This window comes from Rhinatrema bivittatum, chromosome 11 (genome assembly GCF_901001135.1).
Source record: "Rhinatrema bivittatum chromosome 11, aRhiBiv1.1, whole genome shotgun sequence".
NCBI lineage: Eukaryota > Metazoa > Chordata > Amphibia > Gymnophiona > Rhinatrematidae > Rhinatrema > Rhinatrema bivittatum.
The window spans coordinates 35897370-35915965 of record NC_042625.1 but is presented as its reverse complement, the minus strand read 5'-3'; the positions used below and the strand labels follow the sequence as shown (position 1 = coordinate 35915965).

Sequence of the window (18596 nt, the reverse complement as noted above, 5' to 3'; positions counted from 1 at the left end):
TTGTTTCGACTGACGCGGACGTCCTCTTTGTGATGGACGATACTGATGTGCTGAAGAGGCAGGTGGGTAATACCTTCAAGGTCTATAGAAGGGTCGCCTTGTGTCTCTGCGAGTTGACTGTCTTAGGGAGGATGGTTGGTCTGCTAGCAATTTGGAGAGTTGTCGGAGTGTCTCATGATGGTCTTTCAACTGAGATACTGTAGCTTGGATCTTTTCTCCGAAAAGACTGTCTCTAACACAAGGGAGATCTGCTAGCCTTTCCTGGACTTCCTGTCTGATGTACGAGGCCTTGAGCCAGGCCCATCTTCTTGCATTTATTGCAGAGGCTGATAGACGAGTTGATGTTTCGAACACGTCATAAGCTGCTCTCACCTCGTGTTTGCCAGATTCCAATCCTTTTTCAACTAGTGTAGCCAGAGCTAGTTGTTGTTGCTGTGGAAGGTTATCCACAATACCCTGTACTTGTTTCCACAGGTTTCTTTGGTATTGTGTCATATAAAGCTGGTATGCTGCAATGCGTGCTACCAGCATGGAGCCTTGATAGACTTTCTTTGCTAAGGTATCTAAGAAGCGTTGCTCTTTCCCTGGTGGAACAGATGAGTGAGGCTTTTGTTTTCGGGCTTTTTTCTGAGCTGATTCTACAACTACCGAATGGTGAGGTAGTTGGGGCTTCTGGTACCCTGGAGCATGTTGCACTAAGTAAGTGGCATCTGTTCTCCGATTTACTGCTGGGACTGAGCAGGGATGTTCCCAAATCTGTAGTTGTAGTTCTAAAAGGACTTCATGGATTGGGATTGCCATTATTTCTTTTGGTGCATCCACGAATTGAAGGACTTCTAGGGCCTTATGTCTGGTATCCTCCTCTGTGATCAAATCAAAAGGAATTTTGTCTGCCATTTCTTTAATAAAATTTGTAAATGACAAATCTTCTGGAGGGGATTTCTTTCTCTCCTCTAATGGAGAGGGCTCTGATTGCAGTTCCTCTGACTCTGTGTCCATATCAACATCCTTCCAAGGAGTATATTGAGGATGATAAGGGGAGTCAGGGTCCTCTGGCTGTATATGATGCTTTGATTTAAACACAGCTTTTGCTGGTATGTGTTTTGGCATCGTTGGTAATGAGGGCATTGATGGGGAATCAATGGGCCTCGATGGCATCAGTGGAAAATGATTCCAGGTATCACCCGATGGACCTGGATGTATTGGCATCGATGGATCCTTGAATGGCATCGAGGGTTTCTTCGGGACTCGATGCCGGTGAAGGCTCGATGGTCCTGGGACGGAATCAGAGTCCCTATCGTCCTCATCCGATGATCCAGGAATTGGGATGACTGGAGCCACTGGTGGGTATATCGGCATCAATGGCGTTGATTGTTGTATCGATGGAATCGGTGCCATCGGTGTCGGAGGAAAGGCTCCTATCAAGGCATAGAGTCTATTCAGCAAAGGCTGAAAAATTGACTGGTCCAACGTCGATGCCGGTGTCAGTGCCGGTACCGATGGTACTGTCGGAGGCTGTAAATTCCGTAAAGCCTCGATGACGGCTTGTTGGACTATATTAGTCACCTCTTCCCTGGAAACTGGGACAATGTCCACTGTCACTGGGGAAGGTACTGCTGGCGCTATTGGCACTTCCACGATGATTCGTGGTGGCACATCCTCTGACACCGAGCCCAGTGGAGAGTGCCGCGGTTCTTTGTGTACAGCCGGTGGAGTTGGCTCTAGTTCGCGGACCTTCTTTTGCATCGGTTCGATGGTTTTTGATGCTGATGTCGATGCCTTACTATCCAATGGATCGGTGGTGATGTCGCTTCTTTTCTCGCTGATCCTTCGATGCTGAAGAAGATGCTATCGAGGATATTGACGGTGCCGGTGACGGATGGTCATCGGTTCTTTTTTCACCTCAATGTTTAGCAACAGAGGGAGGTGCTACTCTTGGGGACGACGTTGACGATGACAATGTGATTTTTTTAAATAATTCTTCCATCTTATCCAAACGGGCACGCCTGCCCTTCGGTATCATCTGGGCACAGGTTGAACAAGCCCGGACATCGTGGCCTGATCCCAGGCACAGAACACATACATAATGTGGGTCAGTAATGGGCATAGTCCAGTTACAATCCGGACATTTTTTGAAGCCGGAGGCCATGATAAAGTTGTGGCCTAATAACAGTCAATGACCGGTGGGAATCGATAGTGGGGTGACCAGAATCAACCGAGAGCTAACCAAAAAATGTACTCATCAAGACTATGTCGAAGAGAGACCCAAATATGAAGAAATGTGACTGAAAAATGTTTTCTTCCCTTAAGAAAATATGAGGGAAAATTTTTCCAGAGCTCCTGATCTGCTTTGCTTACAGCAAGGCGGAAAAAAAGAGACTGAAGGGAGACTACTGTGGCTGAGAATATCATGGCATGCTGGGCATGCTTAGTAGGCTCAGAGTGCTTGTCCTGGGATAATACATTATAATGCTTGGCACTGAGCCAGTTTTAGAATGAACTGTGTTCTTCCTCTGCAGTGACATTGGCTTTTAGGCATTCTCAGTAGACGTTTAAACAAAAGTCAAACAATTAATATTTCTAGTTCAACTTTGAAATGGGTTTCTGTGGAGACTTTTGTTATCCACTACAAGAACATAATTTGTCACTCTGATACTGCATCGCCTCAGAACATGATATAGAATTCCCTGAGATCTCCCAATAGCATGATTTATTTTATTTATTTATTTAGAATTTTATATTCTGCTTTTTGGCACTTCAGCATACATCAAAGCGGATTACATTCAAGTACTATAGGTATTCAAAGGTGATTGTACTTGTTGCATCTTTAATTATTTAAAACCTATCAAAATAACTATTTAACACAGATTTTTATATAAATGTTATAATCACAGTACACAGATGCCAGTAAATTTCTAGACAGCCCACATTGCTGCTAAAACTGCAGGTAGCCTGTAGCTAATTTTCCAAGGGAAACGGCATGGATACTTTCCCTTTGAAAGCTGCCTACAGTTACAAAGTCCCCACAGACTCTGCATCTTCTTTTTCTATGGGCCAAAATGTGTTGGAAAACAATGCACATAGCTTTGAAAATCCAAACAATTAAGTTTTCTTCCACTTGCCCCTTGGGAATGCTTCCCTCAATCTGGCTCAAGGTCTGTACCCTGGGACGCCCAGGAATACTTTTAGCTGGACAAAGAACAGGCAATTTACTCAGGTAAATGGCTTTGACAGTTGTCCTCAGTATTTTTTGTTTTTTTTAATTTGCATAGTGCTTTTAACAAATAATTGGTACATTTAACAACTGAACATAGTGGCAGAGAGCCTTTTCTAAAGAGGTGATCAGAAATATGCTGTGATGTTTTCTTTAGAGTAACATTAAATAACTAGACCAGTAAAGATTATTGTTGTAAATAGAATATTCTATCTTGACAGAATAAGAAGTTACCAGACATACCAGGCAGCTCTTCTTCTGTTTTCATATGCAGGAATTTAAACAGATTTGCAGACTCTATAAGTGCAAGCTTGGAATCAATATCTTGTGCATTCTTCTGAACCTGGTTAACGAGGGATTCAAACTTTCCAATGGCTTGGCTGCAGCGATTAATGTACTCACCAATACCTTCAAAACAAATACACTCGTTTTCTTATTTATATTTTCTTGTCTAGACAAGAGTGAGTAGTAATGTACACAGTTCTCTTCCCTTTCAGAATTATGCTGTTTATGTTAAATGAGTTTGATTCCAAATGAATATAATGCTAACAATCCTACAAAATCTGGCACTGTGCAAAATACATTTCATACACAGGGCTATCTTGGGAGTATAAAAAAATTAAATTGTTTATCTGCAACTTGTGTTCTCCATCAATAGGAGAACAAGTCAGTCACACATCTGGATAACATCATTTATTTATTTATTTATTTATTTATTTTTCTTGACCGACCATCATCAGAGATATCATGCCGGTTTACAGGGTCATGAATAACTGGGAGGTGCAGGAGGAAGATGCACGGAAAAGGAGAACACCAGGCATGAAGGAAAAGGCAAACATAAATACACAGTAGCAAATTTAAATATACAATAGCAAACTTAAATATATGATATGTGTCCCAATCTTAGGTTGGGATGTAAATGCACATCATCTTACAGTGCAGAGGATAGAAATGCCATAACACTGAAAGAAGAAATTAAGACTTACCTGATAATTTCCTTTCCTTCTGCTACACTAGTCAGGAACAAGTGGGTTTAGTCCCCTCATCTAGCAGAGGCAGAGCAGATTTTTGGATGGCATCACCTGTATATATATCATGTATGGAACCAGATATAGCCAGTATACTACTGTCAAAGCTAAATTTAAATTATAGCAAACACAAAAATGTTAAAACTGAAATCTAAAATTTTGATCTAATCTCAATAAAAGCACAAAAATGTAATAACTATACTTTTCTTTGAGATATATTATCAACTTACATTGTAAGAAGCAAGTTTACTAAAAAATCTAGTCCTAAAACTCCTTGGAGAATTTAAAAATCTTATCAAACTATTTCCCCCTTTTATTATAAAATTTAGTCAATCAGATCTCATTCTCATATAGACAACACAATTTGTACATCCCAGAGTGGGATTTTTGACTGGTGTAGCAGAAATAAAGGAAAGGAAATTATCAGGTAAGTTTTAGTTTCTCCTTCCTTGTCCTTCTGCGGCACCAATCAAGAACATGTGGGATGTATATAAGCCCTGTTACAATGGGTGGATGGAATGCAAACTCACTCTTAAGACTGTTGTGCCAAAATTAGCATCTTATCTCACGAGAACATCCAATCAATACTGATAGGCAAATGAACCATAGACTTAATGAACCACGGAGTTGTCCAAGTTCTGCTTACTGATATCAACCAGTTTTCTCCACCCACGATGAAGACTGTGCTCTAGTCAAATGAGCCCTGATGCCCTCTGGCATTTGCAGCCCCTGTAGTAAATGCACAGATGCTATCCTGAAATAGTTGCCTTTGAGACAGTCTCACCCTTACATGTGCCACTGAATAACACACGAACAATCTATCAAAATTACGAAATTCATTTGTCATCTATAAATATTCACTTACATATCTCCTGACATCTAATAATTGTAAAGATTGCAGGCCCCTGCAATATTTCTCATCTGTGGTTCAACTCATTTTTGTATTATCTGCTTAAGCGCCCAATGGCTTACCTCCTGACTCTATTGTATGTCAGTCCAGAAAATCGGCTTGCACGTTCTTCTGATCTGTAGTGTGTAATGTTGAAAGCTGTAGCAGATTTTCCTCAAACCATTCAAATAGTTCCTCTGTTTCCTCCAAAGTTCTTTGGCTCTGGGTATCCCTTTCTTTGTTTATGTGCTACTGCTGTTGCATAGTACTCTTATTGGAGCAATAATAGCCATATGACTTTTGACTCTAAGCTATTTATGAACCCCATACTCTAATCTCTTTGCTCAACCCTGAGCTAATGATCCTGGCAAAGAACACTCCCAACTCTTATAACAGGCATCTGTTCTCTTTTAATCTGAGTACTCCAGTGATATACCCTCTCTGCACGGAGTAAAAAAAGAAAAGAAGCAAAAGATAAGTGACACAGTAAATTAAAGTGTAAAAATAAAAAATTGTGTTTTAATGGGAATTCATAAATGAGGTTAACAATCATGCTGTTGTTGCTGTTGTTGCCATGAATATGGTTGTAGCCCTGTAAGGGCAAGAGCCTAGACGACTGAGCACTAATATTCTGATACTAATTTCCTGAGTTCTAAAAAATGTTTTGTTAGATAGAAAAGTTTGGTAGTCCTCATTTGTGTTGAATATTGAGTATAGTTATACATTGTGAGGAGAGAATAGCCCTAAGAACAAAAGTATAATGATTAACATCCTCGCTCTTGCTTTTGAAATGGAGCAGGACATAATTTTAGCTTTATTAATTTGCATATTGTTGTCAGTACAGCAATTGCCTTCGCTGTGATATACATGGAAAAAAGCAAGTTTGCTTACCGTAAACGATGTTTCCGTAGATAGCAGGATGAATTAGCCATGCTGTCATGGGATCTGTCAATCAGGCCCGGGAGGCGGAGCTTGTCAAAGCAGAGAACAGAGCTTTGCTCTCTGCGGCTGCGCGTGTGTTCCCGCGCAGGAAAGTAACGGAATCTCCTCAGTCTGTGATTAAGCCTTAGTGTAGTCAAAGACTTGGTGACTGCCAGGGAGGAGGGTGGGTCAGCATGGCTAATTCATCCTGCTATCTACGGAAACATCGTTTACAGTAAGCAAACTTTTTCCCGTCGATAGCAGAGCTGAATTAGCCATGCTGTCATGGGATTCCCAAGCTCCCGATCACGTTGTGTATGATATATATGTTTGTACGTGATCTTTGACAGTGTGGCAGTCACCGTGGACAGGAGGATAGAGATTGCAGTATTGCTTGCCCTATCTTCGCATCAGTAGCTGCTTGTTGATCAAGGCAGTAGTGAGATGTGAAGGTATGTAGCGATGACCATGTAGCTGCCTTGCAAATGTCTATGGGTTGTACATTCTTAAGGTGTGCCAAGGAGGCTGCTACTGCTCTGACTTGGTGAGCTTTAGGAGTAGAATGTCATTGTAAATTGTAAAGGCCCTTAAAGCTCGCCCTACCACCGACAGCCCACCGCCGGCCACGAGGCAGTAACTTACTCACCACCAGCATCAGCCAGCCGAACCCGATCCCGTCGCTCCGCCACTGACGTCATCCGAGCCGCGACTAGGAGGGGATTTAAATCCCAGCACGCCCTCCAGGCGATCTCTTTGCTGCGATCCCCGGCCGAGACGAGCATCCACCGCCGCCCGATTCACCGAAGTAGGTGCTGGGAGCCAGGGCTGCGCAGCCGGTGCCGGGACCTATCGGGGTAAGGCCCTTAAAGCTCGCCCTACCACCGACAGCCCACCGCCAGCCACGAGGCAGTAACTTTCTCACCACCAGCGTCAGCCGGCCGAACCCGATCCCGTCGCTCCGCCACTGAAGTCATCCGAGCCGCGACTAGGAGGGGATTTAAATCCCAGCGCGCCCTCCAGGTGCGCCTGGCGTCGCGTGCCGAAGGAGCGCGACAAAGGCGCCTGCCCCTTTGTGCGCCCCTTCGTGCAGCCCCGTGGTGCGGCCTCATAGTTTAATCTCTATTCTCCCGAAATCAACCACCCAAGCTCTACCCTAGCACTTCCTGGTACTACTACTTTCCAACTTGAGAAGCTTACCCTCCACCACTCCCATTAGGAACGAAAAATCCCTCTATTCCACCCCCTCGCCAGACCAGCACTCGTCAATTGACAGTCTACTTACAGGAAATTCACTTTTCCCTGCCCACTTACACGCGAAGGACAAAGGATAACCACACGTGCCAACATTGACGACGCCAGAGCTCCAATTTATCTACGATGCAAAGATACATAATACCCCTCTTACACCACAGTTCCCCTACTAAGATGAAATCAACATTGCAATACCAACTCAAACCACATAGAAACCTCATTCCAGTCATGATCTCCCCGCTTACCCAACTTCTCGGCTGGCCTTATTCACTTTAACTCTATTCAATGCGCAATTACATTCTTCGACTAGACCTTTAAGAGATGCCTATAAGGGATCCCTACATGTTCCCACGATCAAAATAGTACATAGATTAAACATCAGAGACCGGGCTTTTTCAACAGCAGGCCCCGCCATCTGGAACACACTGCCCCCGGATCTCCGACAGGAATCCTGCCTCAAAACTTTTAAAAAGAAACTCAAAACTTGGCTGTTCGGTCGAGCCTTTCCCAGCCCTTAGACTATTTCTGCCAATATAGTATCCGATCAGCTGTATTCAGCTATCTCATATTACCATATAAACTAGCAGAGTGTCGCATAATCATGTTATAATGCTAGAGTTAAACTCTAGAGGTTGGCTTCAAGCCCCTTCTCTCTGTTTATACCTCTCTAACTTGGATTTTCTTACTCTTCACTTCCAATTCCCAGTTGCTAACCCTTGTTATAATGTAACGTTTTACTTTCTACTCCCTCTCTGACCCCTCTAATTGAGGTTTTGACTTGTTATTGTTAATGAGCTATTGTTCTATGTAAACAGAGTTGATTTGATCTGTATCAAGAAAGTCGGTATATAAAAACCCTAAAATAAAATAAATAATAAATTCTGTTTATCATAGCAGAATTTGATGCACTGTACTATCCAGCTGGAGATGGTGCGTTTAGCCACTGGTAATCCAGGTGCCTTCGGGTCAAAGGAGACATAGAGTTGAGAAACACGGGAGTTCGAGTTTGTTCTTTCTTTGTAGTGTCCTTAAGCTCTTTTACAATCTAGTGTGTACAGTAGTTTTTCCCTATCATTTGCATGAGGTTTAGGGAAAAAGGTGGGTAATTCCATGGTATTATTGAGATGGAATTGGGAAACCACTTTTGGTAGGAAGGATGGGTGAGTTCGGATAACTACCTTTTGGTGATGAAATTGCAAATATGGAGGATAATGGACCAAGGCCTGCAACTCACTAACTCTTCGTGCTGATGTTACTGCAACTAGGAATACCACGTTCCATGTGAGGTATTTTATGTGTGTCGAGTCCATGGGTTCAAATGGGGACAGCATGAGCTGTTCCAAAACTATGTTGAGGTTCCATGGAACTGGAGGTTTCGATATCGGAGGACTAATGTGAGTTAACCCCTTCATGAAACGAGACAGTAATGGGTGACTGGATATAGGAATATCATTAATTGGTCTATGATAGGCGCCTATGGCGCTGAGGTGAACTCTGATGGATGATGTTGCTAGACCAGCTACATATAGTGTATGAAGATAATCAATGAGCAAATCCGGTGAGCAGTACAATGGTGGTACACCTTTGGAAGTGCACCAGGTAGAGTAACGTTTCCATTTGTAGCTATAATTTTTCCTGGTTGAGAGTTTCCTGGATTCTAACAAAATGAATTGTGCTGAAGTGGAAACTCCCTGTTCTGTCAGAAGGAGCCTCTCAATCTCCACGCTGTCAAGTGTAGAGATGAGTGTAGCGGGTGTAGAAGTGTCCCTTGATCTTGGCAGAGAAGATCTTGGCGATTCAGTAATCGAATTGGATCCATGATGGATAGCTGGAGAAGGAAACTGTACCATGGTTGTCTCGGCCCGGCCGGGACTATGAGTATCAGTTGAGCTTTGTCCGCTATGCACTTTTGAATTGTTCTTGTTATGAGTGGTATGGGAGGAAAGGCGTACAGGAGGCCTGTCGTCCACGGAATGAGGAAGGCATCTTGAGCGATCCTGAATTGGCTTGGTCTTATCGAGCAGAATTTGGGAACTTGAGCATTGATCTCCGTTGCAAAGAGATCCATCGAAGGTGTCCCCCACTGCATGAATATGTCCTGGGCTATTTCTGTATTGAGTGCCCATTCGTGAGGATGAAACATGCGGCTGAGTCTGTCCGCTCTTGTGTTTGCAACTCCTGTTAGGTAAGTTGCTTGGAGATGTATGGAATTTCGGTGAACGTATTCGAAAATTATCAGGGTCTCCTTGCAAAGGGACCATGAACCGGATCCTCCTTGTTTGTTGATGTAAAACATCGCCACTTGATTGTCCGTGTAGATCATTACCCCGCGGCCTTTCAGGTGGTCCTGGAACACTCGTAATGCATTCCGAATCACTCTGAGTTCCAATAAATTTATTTGCAAGTTTTGTTCCGAGATTGTCCATAACCCTTGTGTTTCGTAAATCTCGAGGTGCGCACCCCAACCTTTGCGAGACGCATCTGTGGTTAAGACTGCGTTGTGAGGAGGGGGACTGAACAATGCTCCTTTGGACAGGGTGGAGTCTAGGAGCCACCATGCTATATCCTTTTTCATTTCAGCGGTCAGCGAAACCTTCTGTGTCAATGGTTGTGAATGTTGTTTCCATTGGCGTTTTAGTCCCCATTGCAGGCGTCTCATGTGTAGCCTAGTGTTGGGAAACGTGAAAATCGCCGCCGCTATGTGGCCCAGGACTACTAACACCTGTCTCGCTGATGGTCTCTGAGTATGGTTCAAGGTATGTAGAAGGTGACGGAAGTGCGATATTCTGTCGCCTGGTAGGTATGCCCTGTTGGAAGTTCTGTCCAGGCATGCTCCTATGAACTGTAACTGCTGTATTGATTGTAGGTGTGATTTCTGAAAATTGATCACTAATCCTAATTCCTGTAAGCATTGTATCACCCGATGGAGGTGATCTAGTAAGATGTTGGGAGTTGGGCCGATTATGAGCCAATCGTCCAGATATGGAAAGATGGTTATACCTTGTTGTCTGAGATGAGCCACCACCACTATCATGCATTTGGTGAACACCCTGGGTGAAGCCGATAGTCCAAAAGGGAGAACTTTGTACTGGTAGTGTTGATGCCTGTAGCGAAAGCATAGGTAACGCCAAGAAGATGAATGGATTGGAATGTGTGTGTAACCATCCTTCAGGTCGATGGAACACATCCAATGGTTGATTTGAATCAGAGGAAGGATTGATTTCAACGATACCATTTTGAATTTCTCCTTGGTGAGAAATTTGTTCAATTCCCTTAGGTCTAGTATGGGACGAAGGCCCCCCGACTTCTTGGGTATGAGAAAGTATGGGGAATAAAATGCTACTGATTTGGAGCCTGGGTGAATTTGTCGAATTGATTGTGTTTGCGAAGCAAAGCAATTTCCTCCCCCAGTTGTGGTTGGAGGTTGTGAATCTTGAGTGTGGAAAGATGAGGCAGTATGGGTTTTGTAACAAACTGGAGTTGGTAACCGTGACGTACCATCTCCAAAACCCATTGACCGGATGTTATTCTCTCCCAGGCTTCCAGGCATGAACGAATCCTGCCGAGTGGAGCTTGAAGTTGTGGTGGTGGCTGAGTAACTAAAAAGATGAAGTCGCTTTTGCTGCAGTAGCCGGCTGTTGTGCCTGCTGTCTCTGGTTACGTGGTTTACCTCTACGTTGGTTTGAGGTATTCTGTTGTTCAGCAGGACACTGGTAGGAAGGGTATGCTTGTGTACGAAAAGACTGATAAGATCGGTAAGGTCTCCTGGCATATGATTGCCTACGAGTAGATCCCATACAACGACGTGTGGTCGAATAATTAGGATGTGATGTTAATGATTGTACTGCTAGAGCTTCTTCCTTCAGTTTACCTACTGTGTCCTGGAATCTTTCTCCGAACAGGTTATCTCCTGTACATGGGAGGTTTGTTAGTTTCTCGTGCAAATCTTCTCGTATGAAACTTGAGCATAACCATGCTAGTCTACGGGCTATAATGGCTGTTGCCGATGCCCTAGACGATGTTTCATATGTTTCATAGATCGACCTCAAAAGGTGTCGAGAACACTCTTCCATGTCATGAAGAGGCGGAGGTATCTGATCCGCCGTCGAGGAAAGCGTACCCTTCATAGCTTGCATGCACTCATATAGGTATTGTACCATGTAGAATTAATGGTGCATAATTCGGGCATTCAACATTGAGTTATGGTATATTTTCCAGCCAAACTCGTCTAAATATTTGTTGTCTTTCCCTGGTGGGTATGAGGAATGTGACTTTACTTTCTTAAATTTTTGCATCGCCAATTCCACCACAATAGAAGCATGAGGTAATTGTGGTAGAGAGTATGGTGATGTTTTCCTCATACGAAATTTTATGTCTGTTTTCCTGGAAACGGCTGCAATTGCGTAAGGCATTTCCCAGGATTTCTGTAAGACTGAATGCAGGAGTTCTTGTGGTGGAAGAGATGTTGGTTCCCCTGGAGTATCAAAAATCTTTAGGAGACCAAGGGTTTCTGCCCTAGGGTCTGCTTCTTTTTGGACCTCTAGATGCAGTATTGTACCCAATTTTTCTAGGAATTTTGGGTATGTAAGGTCTTCCGGAGGGGAGTACGGTTCCTGAGGTTGTTCCTGCGGATCCGACGGGAATCCCGTAGATGATGATGATCCCCATCATCATCTACGGGAATCTAAAGATGTATCCTGTTTATAATTTGGCGAGGCTGGTCGGTTTGTTATGGGAGATGTCGGCGGCTCCACCGACGGTTCTCTATTAATCTGCGTTTTGTGTTCCAGACAATTGTCAGCAACAATGTTAGTCATTTTGAATGATGACTGAAGAGTTTCATAAAAACCTGCTAAGGATTGAGACAATTGATAAAATGCCTCTTTTGTACGAGGGGGCATTGTTGTACGACCATCTGGTTCTCGTGAGACACCTGCTTTAGGGTGCATTGGAGCATTCTGAGGTGAAGTATTAGATACTTCACAGTCCTTTTGTATTTTATCGCCCATTATGTTCCTCGAATTCTCTGAATCTGTAGAAGTGTTAGAGGAAACAAAAGAAAATTATTCCTTACCTGCTAATTTTCGTTCCTGTAGTACTTAGGATCAGTCCAGACCGTGGGTTATGTCCCCCGTCCAGCAGATGGAGTCAGAGCAAACTTCCAGGGGTGCTGACATATAAGCCTGTGCACCCCCTAGGGATCCTCAGTATCGAGAATATCAAAGCCCAGAGCCAGAAATACTGGACAGGAAAGTAGTATGGATCAAGCACCAAACAAATTGTAACCACAGAACACAAATAACCAATGCAACTTGCAATGCGAACTGTGAAAGAACGAAGTAACAAACACAAACATCAGGATGTAGAAATATGAGAGACAGAGGGTAAAAAACGTACACGAGCAGGCGTCTGACCAGCACTTAGCAACCCCGGGCGGGCGTCTGGACTGATCCTAAGTACTACAGGAACGAAAATTAGCAGGTAAGGAATAATTTTCTTTTCCCTGTACGTACTAGGATCAGTCCAGACCGTGGGATGTACCAAAGCTTCCCTAAACCGGGTGGGTCCCTGAAGACCCTGCTCGAAGAACCCTGTCTCCAAAGGAACCCGAATCACCTACCGGTAGTTGCAACCGGTAATGCTTCGAGAAGGTATGCAGCGACTTCCATGTCGCCGCGCGACAGATTTCCTGAATGGGAACATGTTGAGACTCTGCCCGGGACGTGGCCAGAGCACGCAACGAATGAGCCCGGACACCCTCCGGGGGCGCCTTCCCGGCACCGATGTAGGCCGAGGAAACCGCATCCTTGAGCCAGCGTGCAATAGTCGTCTTAGACGCTTGCCGTCCTTTCTTATTGCCGGACCAAAGCACAAAGAGATGGTCGGAAGCCCGGAACTCATTGGTCACTTCCAAGTAGTGTAGCAGAGAGCGCTTCACATCGAGACGCCGGAGGGCCTGAGGCGCATCCGACGGGAAGGCCGGCAACTCCACCCACTGGTTCAAGTGGAAGGACGACACCACTTTAGGTAGGAAAGAAGGCACCGTACGAATAGAAACTCCCGAATCCGTGAAGCGTAGAAACGGTTCCCGGCACGAGAGCGCCTGAAGCTCGGAGATGCGTCTCGCCGAGGCTATGGCGACCAGGAACACCGTCTTAAGTGTGACATCTTTGAGGGAGGCCTGCCGCAGTGGTTCGTAGGGAGCCTGCCCAAGGAGGCGGAGAACCAGGTTGAGATTCCAGGAGGGATAGGGATGCCGCACCGGCGGCCGCAGGTGTTTGACTCCCTTGAGGAAGCGCGAGACGTCCGGATGAGACGAAAGGTCAGGATGCCCCGTGGTACGAGCCAGAGAAGCTAGAGCCGAGACTTGCACACGCAGGGAGTTGTAGGAAAGGCCCTTCTCCAAGCCCTCCTGAAGAAAGGCTAGGACCTGACGGAGCGAAGGTGTGGTCGCGGATGCTCCGTGCCCGGCACACCAGATCTCAAACACCTTCCAGACCCGTACATAGGCGACTGAAGTGGAGGTCTTACGTGCCTTAAGCAGCGTGTCTACCACGGTTACCGTGTATCCTTTGCGCAGGAGACTCTGCCTCTCAAAAGCCAAGCCGCGAGACAAAAGTGTTCCGCCTGGTCCGAAAATACCGGACCCTGATGGAGCAGTCGCGGAAGGTGTGACAATCGCAGGGGTCCGTCCACTACCAAGTTGAGTAGATCCGCAAACCACGGACGCCGCGGCCACTCTGGCGCCACCAGGATGACCTGTCCTGGATGATCTTCGATCTTCCGCACCACCTTGCCCACCAGAGGCCATGGAGGAAAGACGTACAGCCGAAGACGAGGGGGCCAAGGTAGAACCAGGGCGTCCACTCCTTCCGCCCCGTGGTCCCTTCTGCGACTGTAGAACCGCGGGGCCTTTGTATTGCACGCCGTCGCCATGAGATCCATGGCGGGCGTTCCCCAGCGCCGAGTGATGAGCGACATTGCCTCGTCGGAGAGAGCCCATTCCCCTGGGTCCAGCGTCTGCCGACTCAGGTAGTCTGCCTGAATATTGTCCACGCCTGCGATGTGGGAGGCCGCTAGACGGTCGAGGAACTGCTCCGCCCAGGCCATGAGACGGGCCGCTTCGACGGCCACACCCGGGCTCTTGGTGCCTCCCTGACGGTTGATGTAGGCTACCGTGGTCGCATTGTCCGAGAGAACGCGGACCGCCCGCTGTCGGATGAGGGCCAGGAATTGAATGAGAGCCAACCGGACTGCCCTGGTCTCCAGGCGGTTGATCGACCAGGTCTTCTGTTCCTGTGTCCACTGCCCCTGGGCCGAGCTTCGGAGACACACGGCCCCCCAGCCAGTCAAACTGGCATCGGTAGTGACCACGATCCACTCCGGCGACTCCAGGGGGCACCCCTGTGCCAAGTTCCTGGGGTCCAGCCACCAACGAAGGCTGAGTCTGGCCGCCGGCGGAAGGGGTAGTATCGCCTGATAGTCCTGCGAGACAGGTTTCCACCGCGAGAGTAGCGCCATCTGCAGGGGCCTCAGGTGTGCAAAGGCCCACGGCACTAGGTTGATGGCGAAAGCCATTGATCCCAGGACCTGCAGATAATCCCTCGCTGTTGGAACCGGGAGAGCGGCAAAGTTGCAAATTTGCTCTCTGAGCGTCTGGGCCTTGTCCGGCCGCAAGAAGACCTTGCCTTGAGCGGTGTCGAAGCGCGCGCCCAGGAAGTCCAACTGCTGCGACGGAAGGAGACTGCTCTTGCCGAAGTTGACTACCCAGCCGAGAGACTGAAGAAAGCCGACCACCCTGTCGACTGCTTGCTGCCCTTGAGAGAAGGTCTTCGCTCGGATGAGCCAGTCGTCCAGGTATGGATGTACTAAAATCCCCTCTCTTCGGAGCGCGGCCGCCACAACTACCATTATCTTGGTGAACGTCCTGGGCGCCGTTGCCAACCCGAAAGGGAGGGCCTGGAACTGGAAGTGTTGGTCCAGTATCTTGAAGCGGAGGAGCCGGTGATGGACCGGGTGGATCGGAATGTGTAAGTAAGCCTCCGTCAGATCCAGGGAGGCCAGAAACTCTCCCTGATGAACCGCCGCGATGACGGATCGAAGAGTTTCCATACGGAACCGGGGTATCCGGAGGGCCTTGTTGACCTCCTTGAGGTCTAAGATGGGACGAAAGGATCCATCTTTCTTGGGCACCACGAAGTAAATGGAATAATGACCCGAGCCCACTTCTCCGGAGGGGACGGGTGAGATGGCCCCCAGGGCTAGGAGACGGTGCAGTGTGCTTTGTACTCCCACACGCTTGTGACTTGCTCCGCAGGGTGAGAAGACGAATCTTTCTTTGGGGGGATACCGCAAATCCAAAGCGTAGCCTCGCCTTAGAATGTCTAGGACCCATTGGTCCGTGGTGATGTTGGCCCACTCCCCGTAAAACCAGGCTAGTCGTCCTCCGATTCTCGGGAGGGGGGAGTGAGCCGGCCTGACATCATTGGGTAGACTTGCCGGAGGAGCCCGGAGCCGAGGAGTCCCTGGGTGGTCTGCGGCCCCGAAAGGACCGAGTCCATGACTGCGACCTGTTCGAGGGATTTCTCGGCCCCTGAGACCTGGAACCCCGAAATCGCCGTTGAGAGCGGGACCGATTCCTGGAGAAGGAAGTAGACGGACGATACGACCGCTGGCGGTCCTCGGGCAACCTGTGTACGGAATTTTCCCCCAGGGATTTGATGATCTGGTCAAGATCCTCACCGAAGAGGAACCTACCCTTGAAAGGTAGAGACCCTAGGCTGGATTTGGACGAAGCGTCCGCCGCCCAATTACGAAGCCACAGCAGGCGCCTGGCGGAAACAGCCGAAACCATGGTCCTTGCCAGGACTCGTAGTAAATCGTGGAGGGCATCAGCCCCGTAGGCAATGACGGCCTCCAGCCGGTCCGCTTGCGCCGCTTCTTCCGGTGGTAGTTGCTGTGAAGTCAGTAGCTGCTGCACCCACCGAAGCCCGGCTCGCTGGGTAAGGGAGCCACAGATAGCAGCACGGACCCCCAGCGCCGAGACCTCGAAAATCTTTTTGAGGCAGACTTCCAGCTTTCTGTCCTGTACATCCCGGAGGGCCGTTCCCCCTGTCACGGGAATTGTGGTTCTCTTAGTGACGGCAGAGACTGCCGAGTCGACCTTGGGTACCTTAAGCAGATCCAAAAAGTCGCCGGGAAGAGGGTAGAGTTTGTCCATCGCTCTGCCCACTCTGAGAGAGGCCTCCGGCGTGTCCCACTCCCGCACCAAGAGATGGAGGAACGACTCATGAATCGGGAACGTTCGCGCCAGAGGACGTAAGCCCGCCAGGACCGGGTCCCCTTTTGAGCTAGCGGAGGCTACGGAGGGGGCTGGGGGCCCCGGCGGTTCGACGGGCGGATCGAGATCCAATTCCTGGAGGACGTGTGGGATGAGGTCCGACAGCTCCTCCTTACGGAAGATCCGGAGCACCCGTGGGTCGTCACACTCCAGGTGCGCTGCCAGGAGCGAGTCATCGTCAGCCGTGGAGGCCGGATCGTTCCCAGGGTCCTGCGTGGGATCCACTCCGCTGGGTGGGAGAGCCAGGAGCGTCTTATGGCCACTCCCAGATGGCGCTGGGTTGGCCCCCCCCCCCATCAGTCGGGGAATCTTCGCGGGCGTGGGGTTCGCTGGAGCACCCCCTGGGGGTCCCCCCGCCTGCTGCAGGCTTTGGAGGTACGCCTGGTGCATCAAAAGAACAAAGTCCGCCGTAAACCCCCCTGCCGGTGGAGGGACTGCGAGCGAGAGGTCCGTGGAGGGGCCCGCAGCGATGGAGGGGGACGATGGCGCTGGTATCGGCCTGAAACGCGGTGAAAAACCATGTGTGGACTCCTCCGCCTCTGAATCAGCCGCGCTTTCCAGCTCTAAGATGGCCGCCGCTCCCGCCAAAGAAGGGGGCGGGGCCTTTCCCCTGGAGCCGCGGCGATCGGAGTTGGACGGCGAAAAAGTCGGGGAAGCCGATCCGGTCTCTCCCCCGGGGAGGCCAACCCCGGGGGGCCCGTCTCGCGATCCGCCCTGCCCCGGGTCGGGGCCGGGAGACCCCTTAAAGCGCTGCATGGCGCGCGGCCGGAGCGAAGAGTCCCCTCAGCGACCGCCCCTAGGCCGGAGCTGAGCACTGCGCGCCGCGGAGGGAGCGAGCTCGTCCGCCCAGGCTCAACCAGGCACCCTCCCCGCAGGAGCAGCAGGGGAATGAGACTTCCCTGCTGCCGCGGCCCCGGGGAATGAAACGTCGCGGGGCCAAGGGGAAGAGAGTGCGAATCGCGGCGCGCCGAAGGGGAGAGGCTGGCCCCACCAGCATCCACCTAAGCCGTCCGACGGCGACCCTGTAAAGAAAATTTCACAAAAAAACTCACCGCCGGAAGGGAGGAGAAGAGGGAGAAACAGGTAGGCAAGAAAACATACCCAGTCCCGCTGGCAAGCTGCCTAGGACAGGGAGGCCCGGGCAGGGCTCCAGGCTCCCTGAAGTGAGAGGAAAAAATTTCCCTTTCTTTTTTTTTTTTTTTTCTATTTAATAAATTTAGCAGCCCAGGTCCGCTTGATCCAGTCAAAGAAGAAATAGGAGAGAGTAAGAAATGTAGCAAAAGCCACACACTGGGGAAGCAAAGGTTCCCCCACTCACATCTGCTGGAGTCAGAGAGATACTGAGGATCCCTAGGGGGTGCACAGGCTTATATGTCAGCACCCCTGGAAGTTTGCTCTGACTCCATCTGCTGGACGGGGGACATAACCCACGGTCTGGACTGATCCTAGTACGTACAGGGAACCTGTATTACCTCTCTATGTGAGAAGGTATTGGGAGGTGGTATTTAGAAGTCGAAGGGCTTATTTCCCATGTAGCACTCCTCTTTGCCGACCTTCTATGGTGGGAGTGTAGTGGGAGTGCTTATGATAATAGTGGGAGTGCTTCTATGGTGGGAGTGCTTATGATAATAGTGAGACGACAAGTCTGTATGACTTCTACATGAAGACAGTGATCGTTTCCTACGTTTTATTGTAAATTCATTGGAATCAGCTCTCGAAGAAAGGGAAGTACCTGAACGAGGTAAAGTTATTGGTGGAGAAACTGAAGAAGACCCTTGTGAAGGGCTACGTCGTCGTTTCAACTCATTCTGTAATACCTGAGATGAGTAGTCATGTCTCTTAAGCGTGGATTTAGATTTATGCGAGGATGTAGACTTGCACGCATATCTTTCTGCTTCCTTGCGTGCAAGGGTTATCGGCGCCGATGTCTTCGGCGCCGTGCACATAGACACA

At 48.4% G+C, this 18596-nt stretch overlaps 1 protein-coding gene across 1 annotated transcript in view; it reads right to left on the bottom strand.

Annotated features, from left to right (window-relative positions):
• DNAH10 (dynein axonemal heavy chain 10) overlaps window positions 1-18596 on the bottom strand; it is a 952322-nt gene that overhangs the window by 685707 nt on the left and 248019 nt on the right. The window contains 1 exon segment of the mRNA XM_029571350.1: window positions 3458-3622. Coding sequence (XP_029427210.1) covers window positions 3458-3622 — 165 coding nt within the window.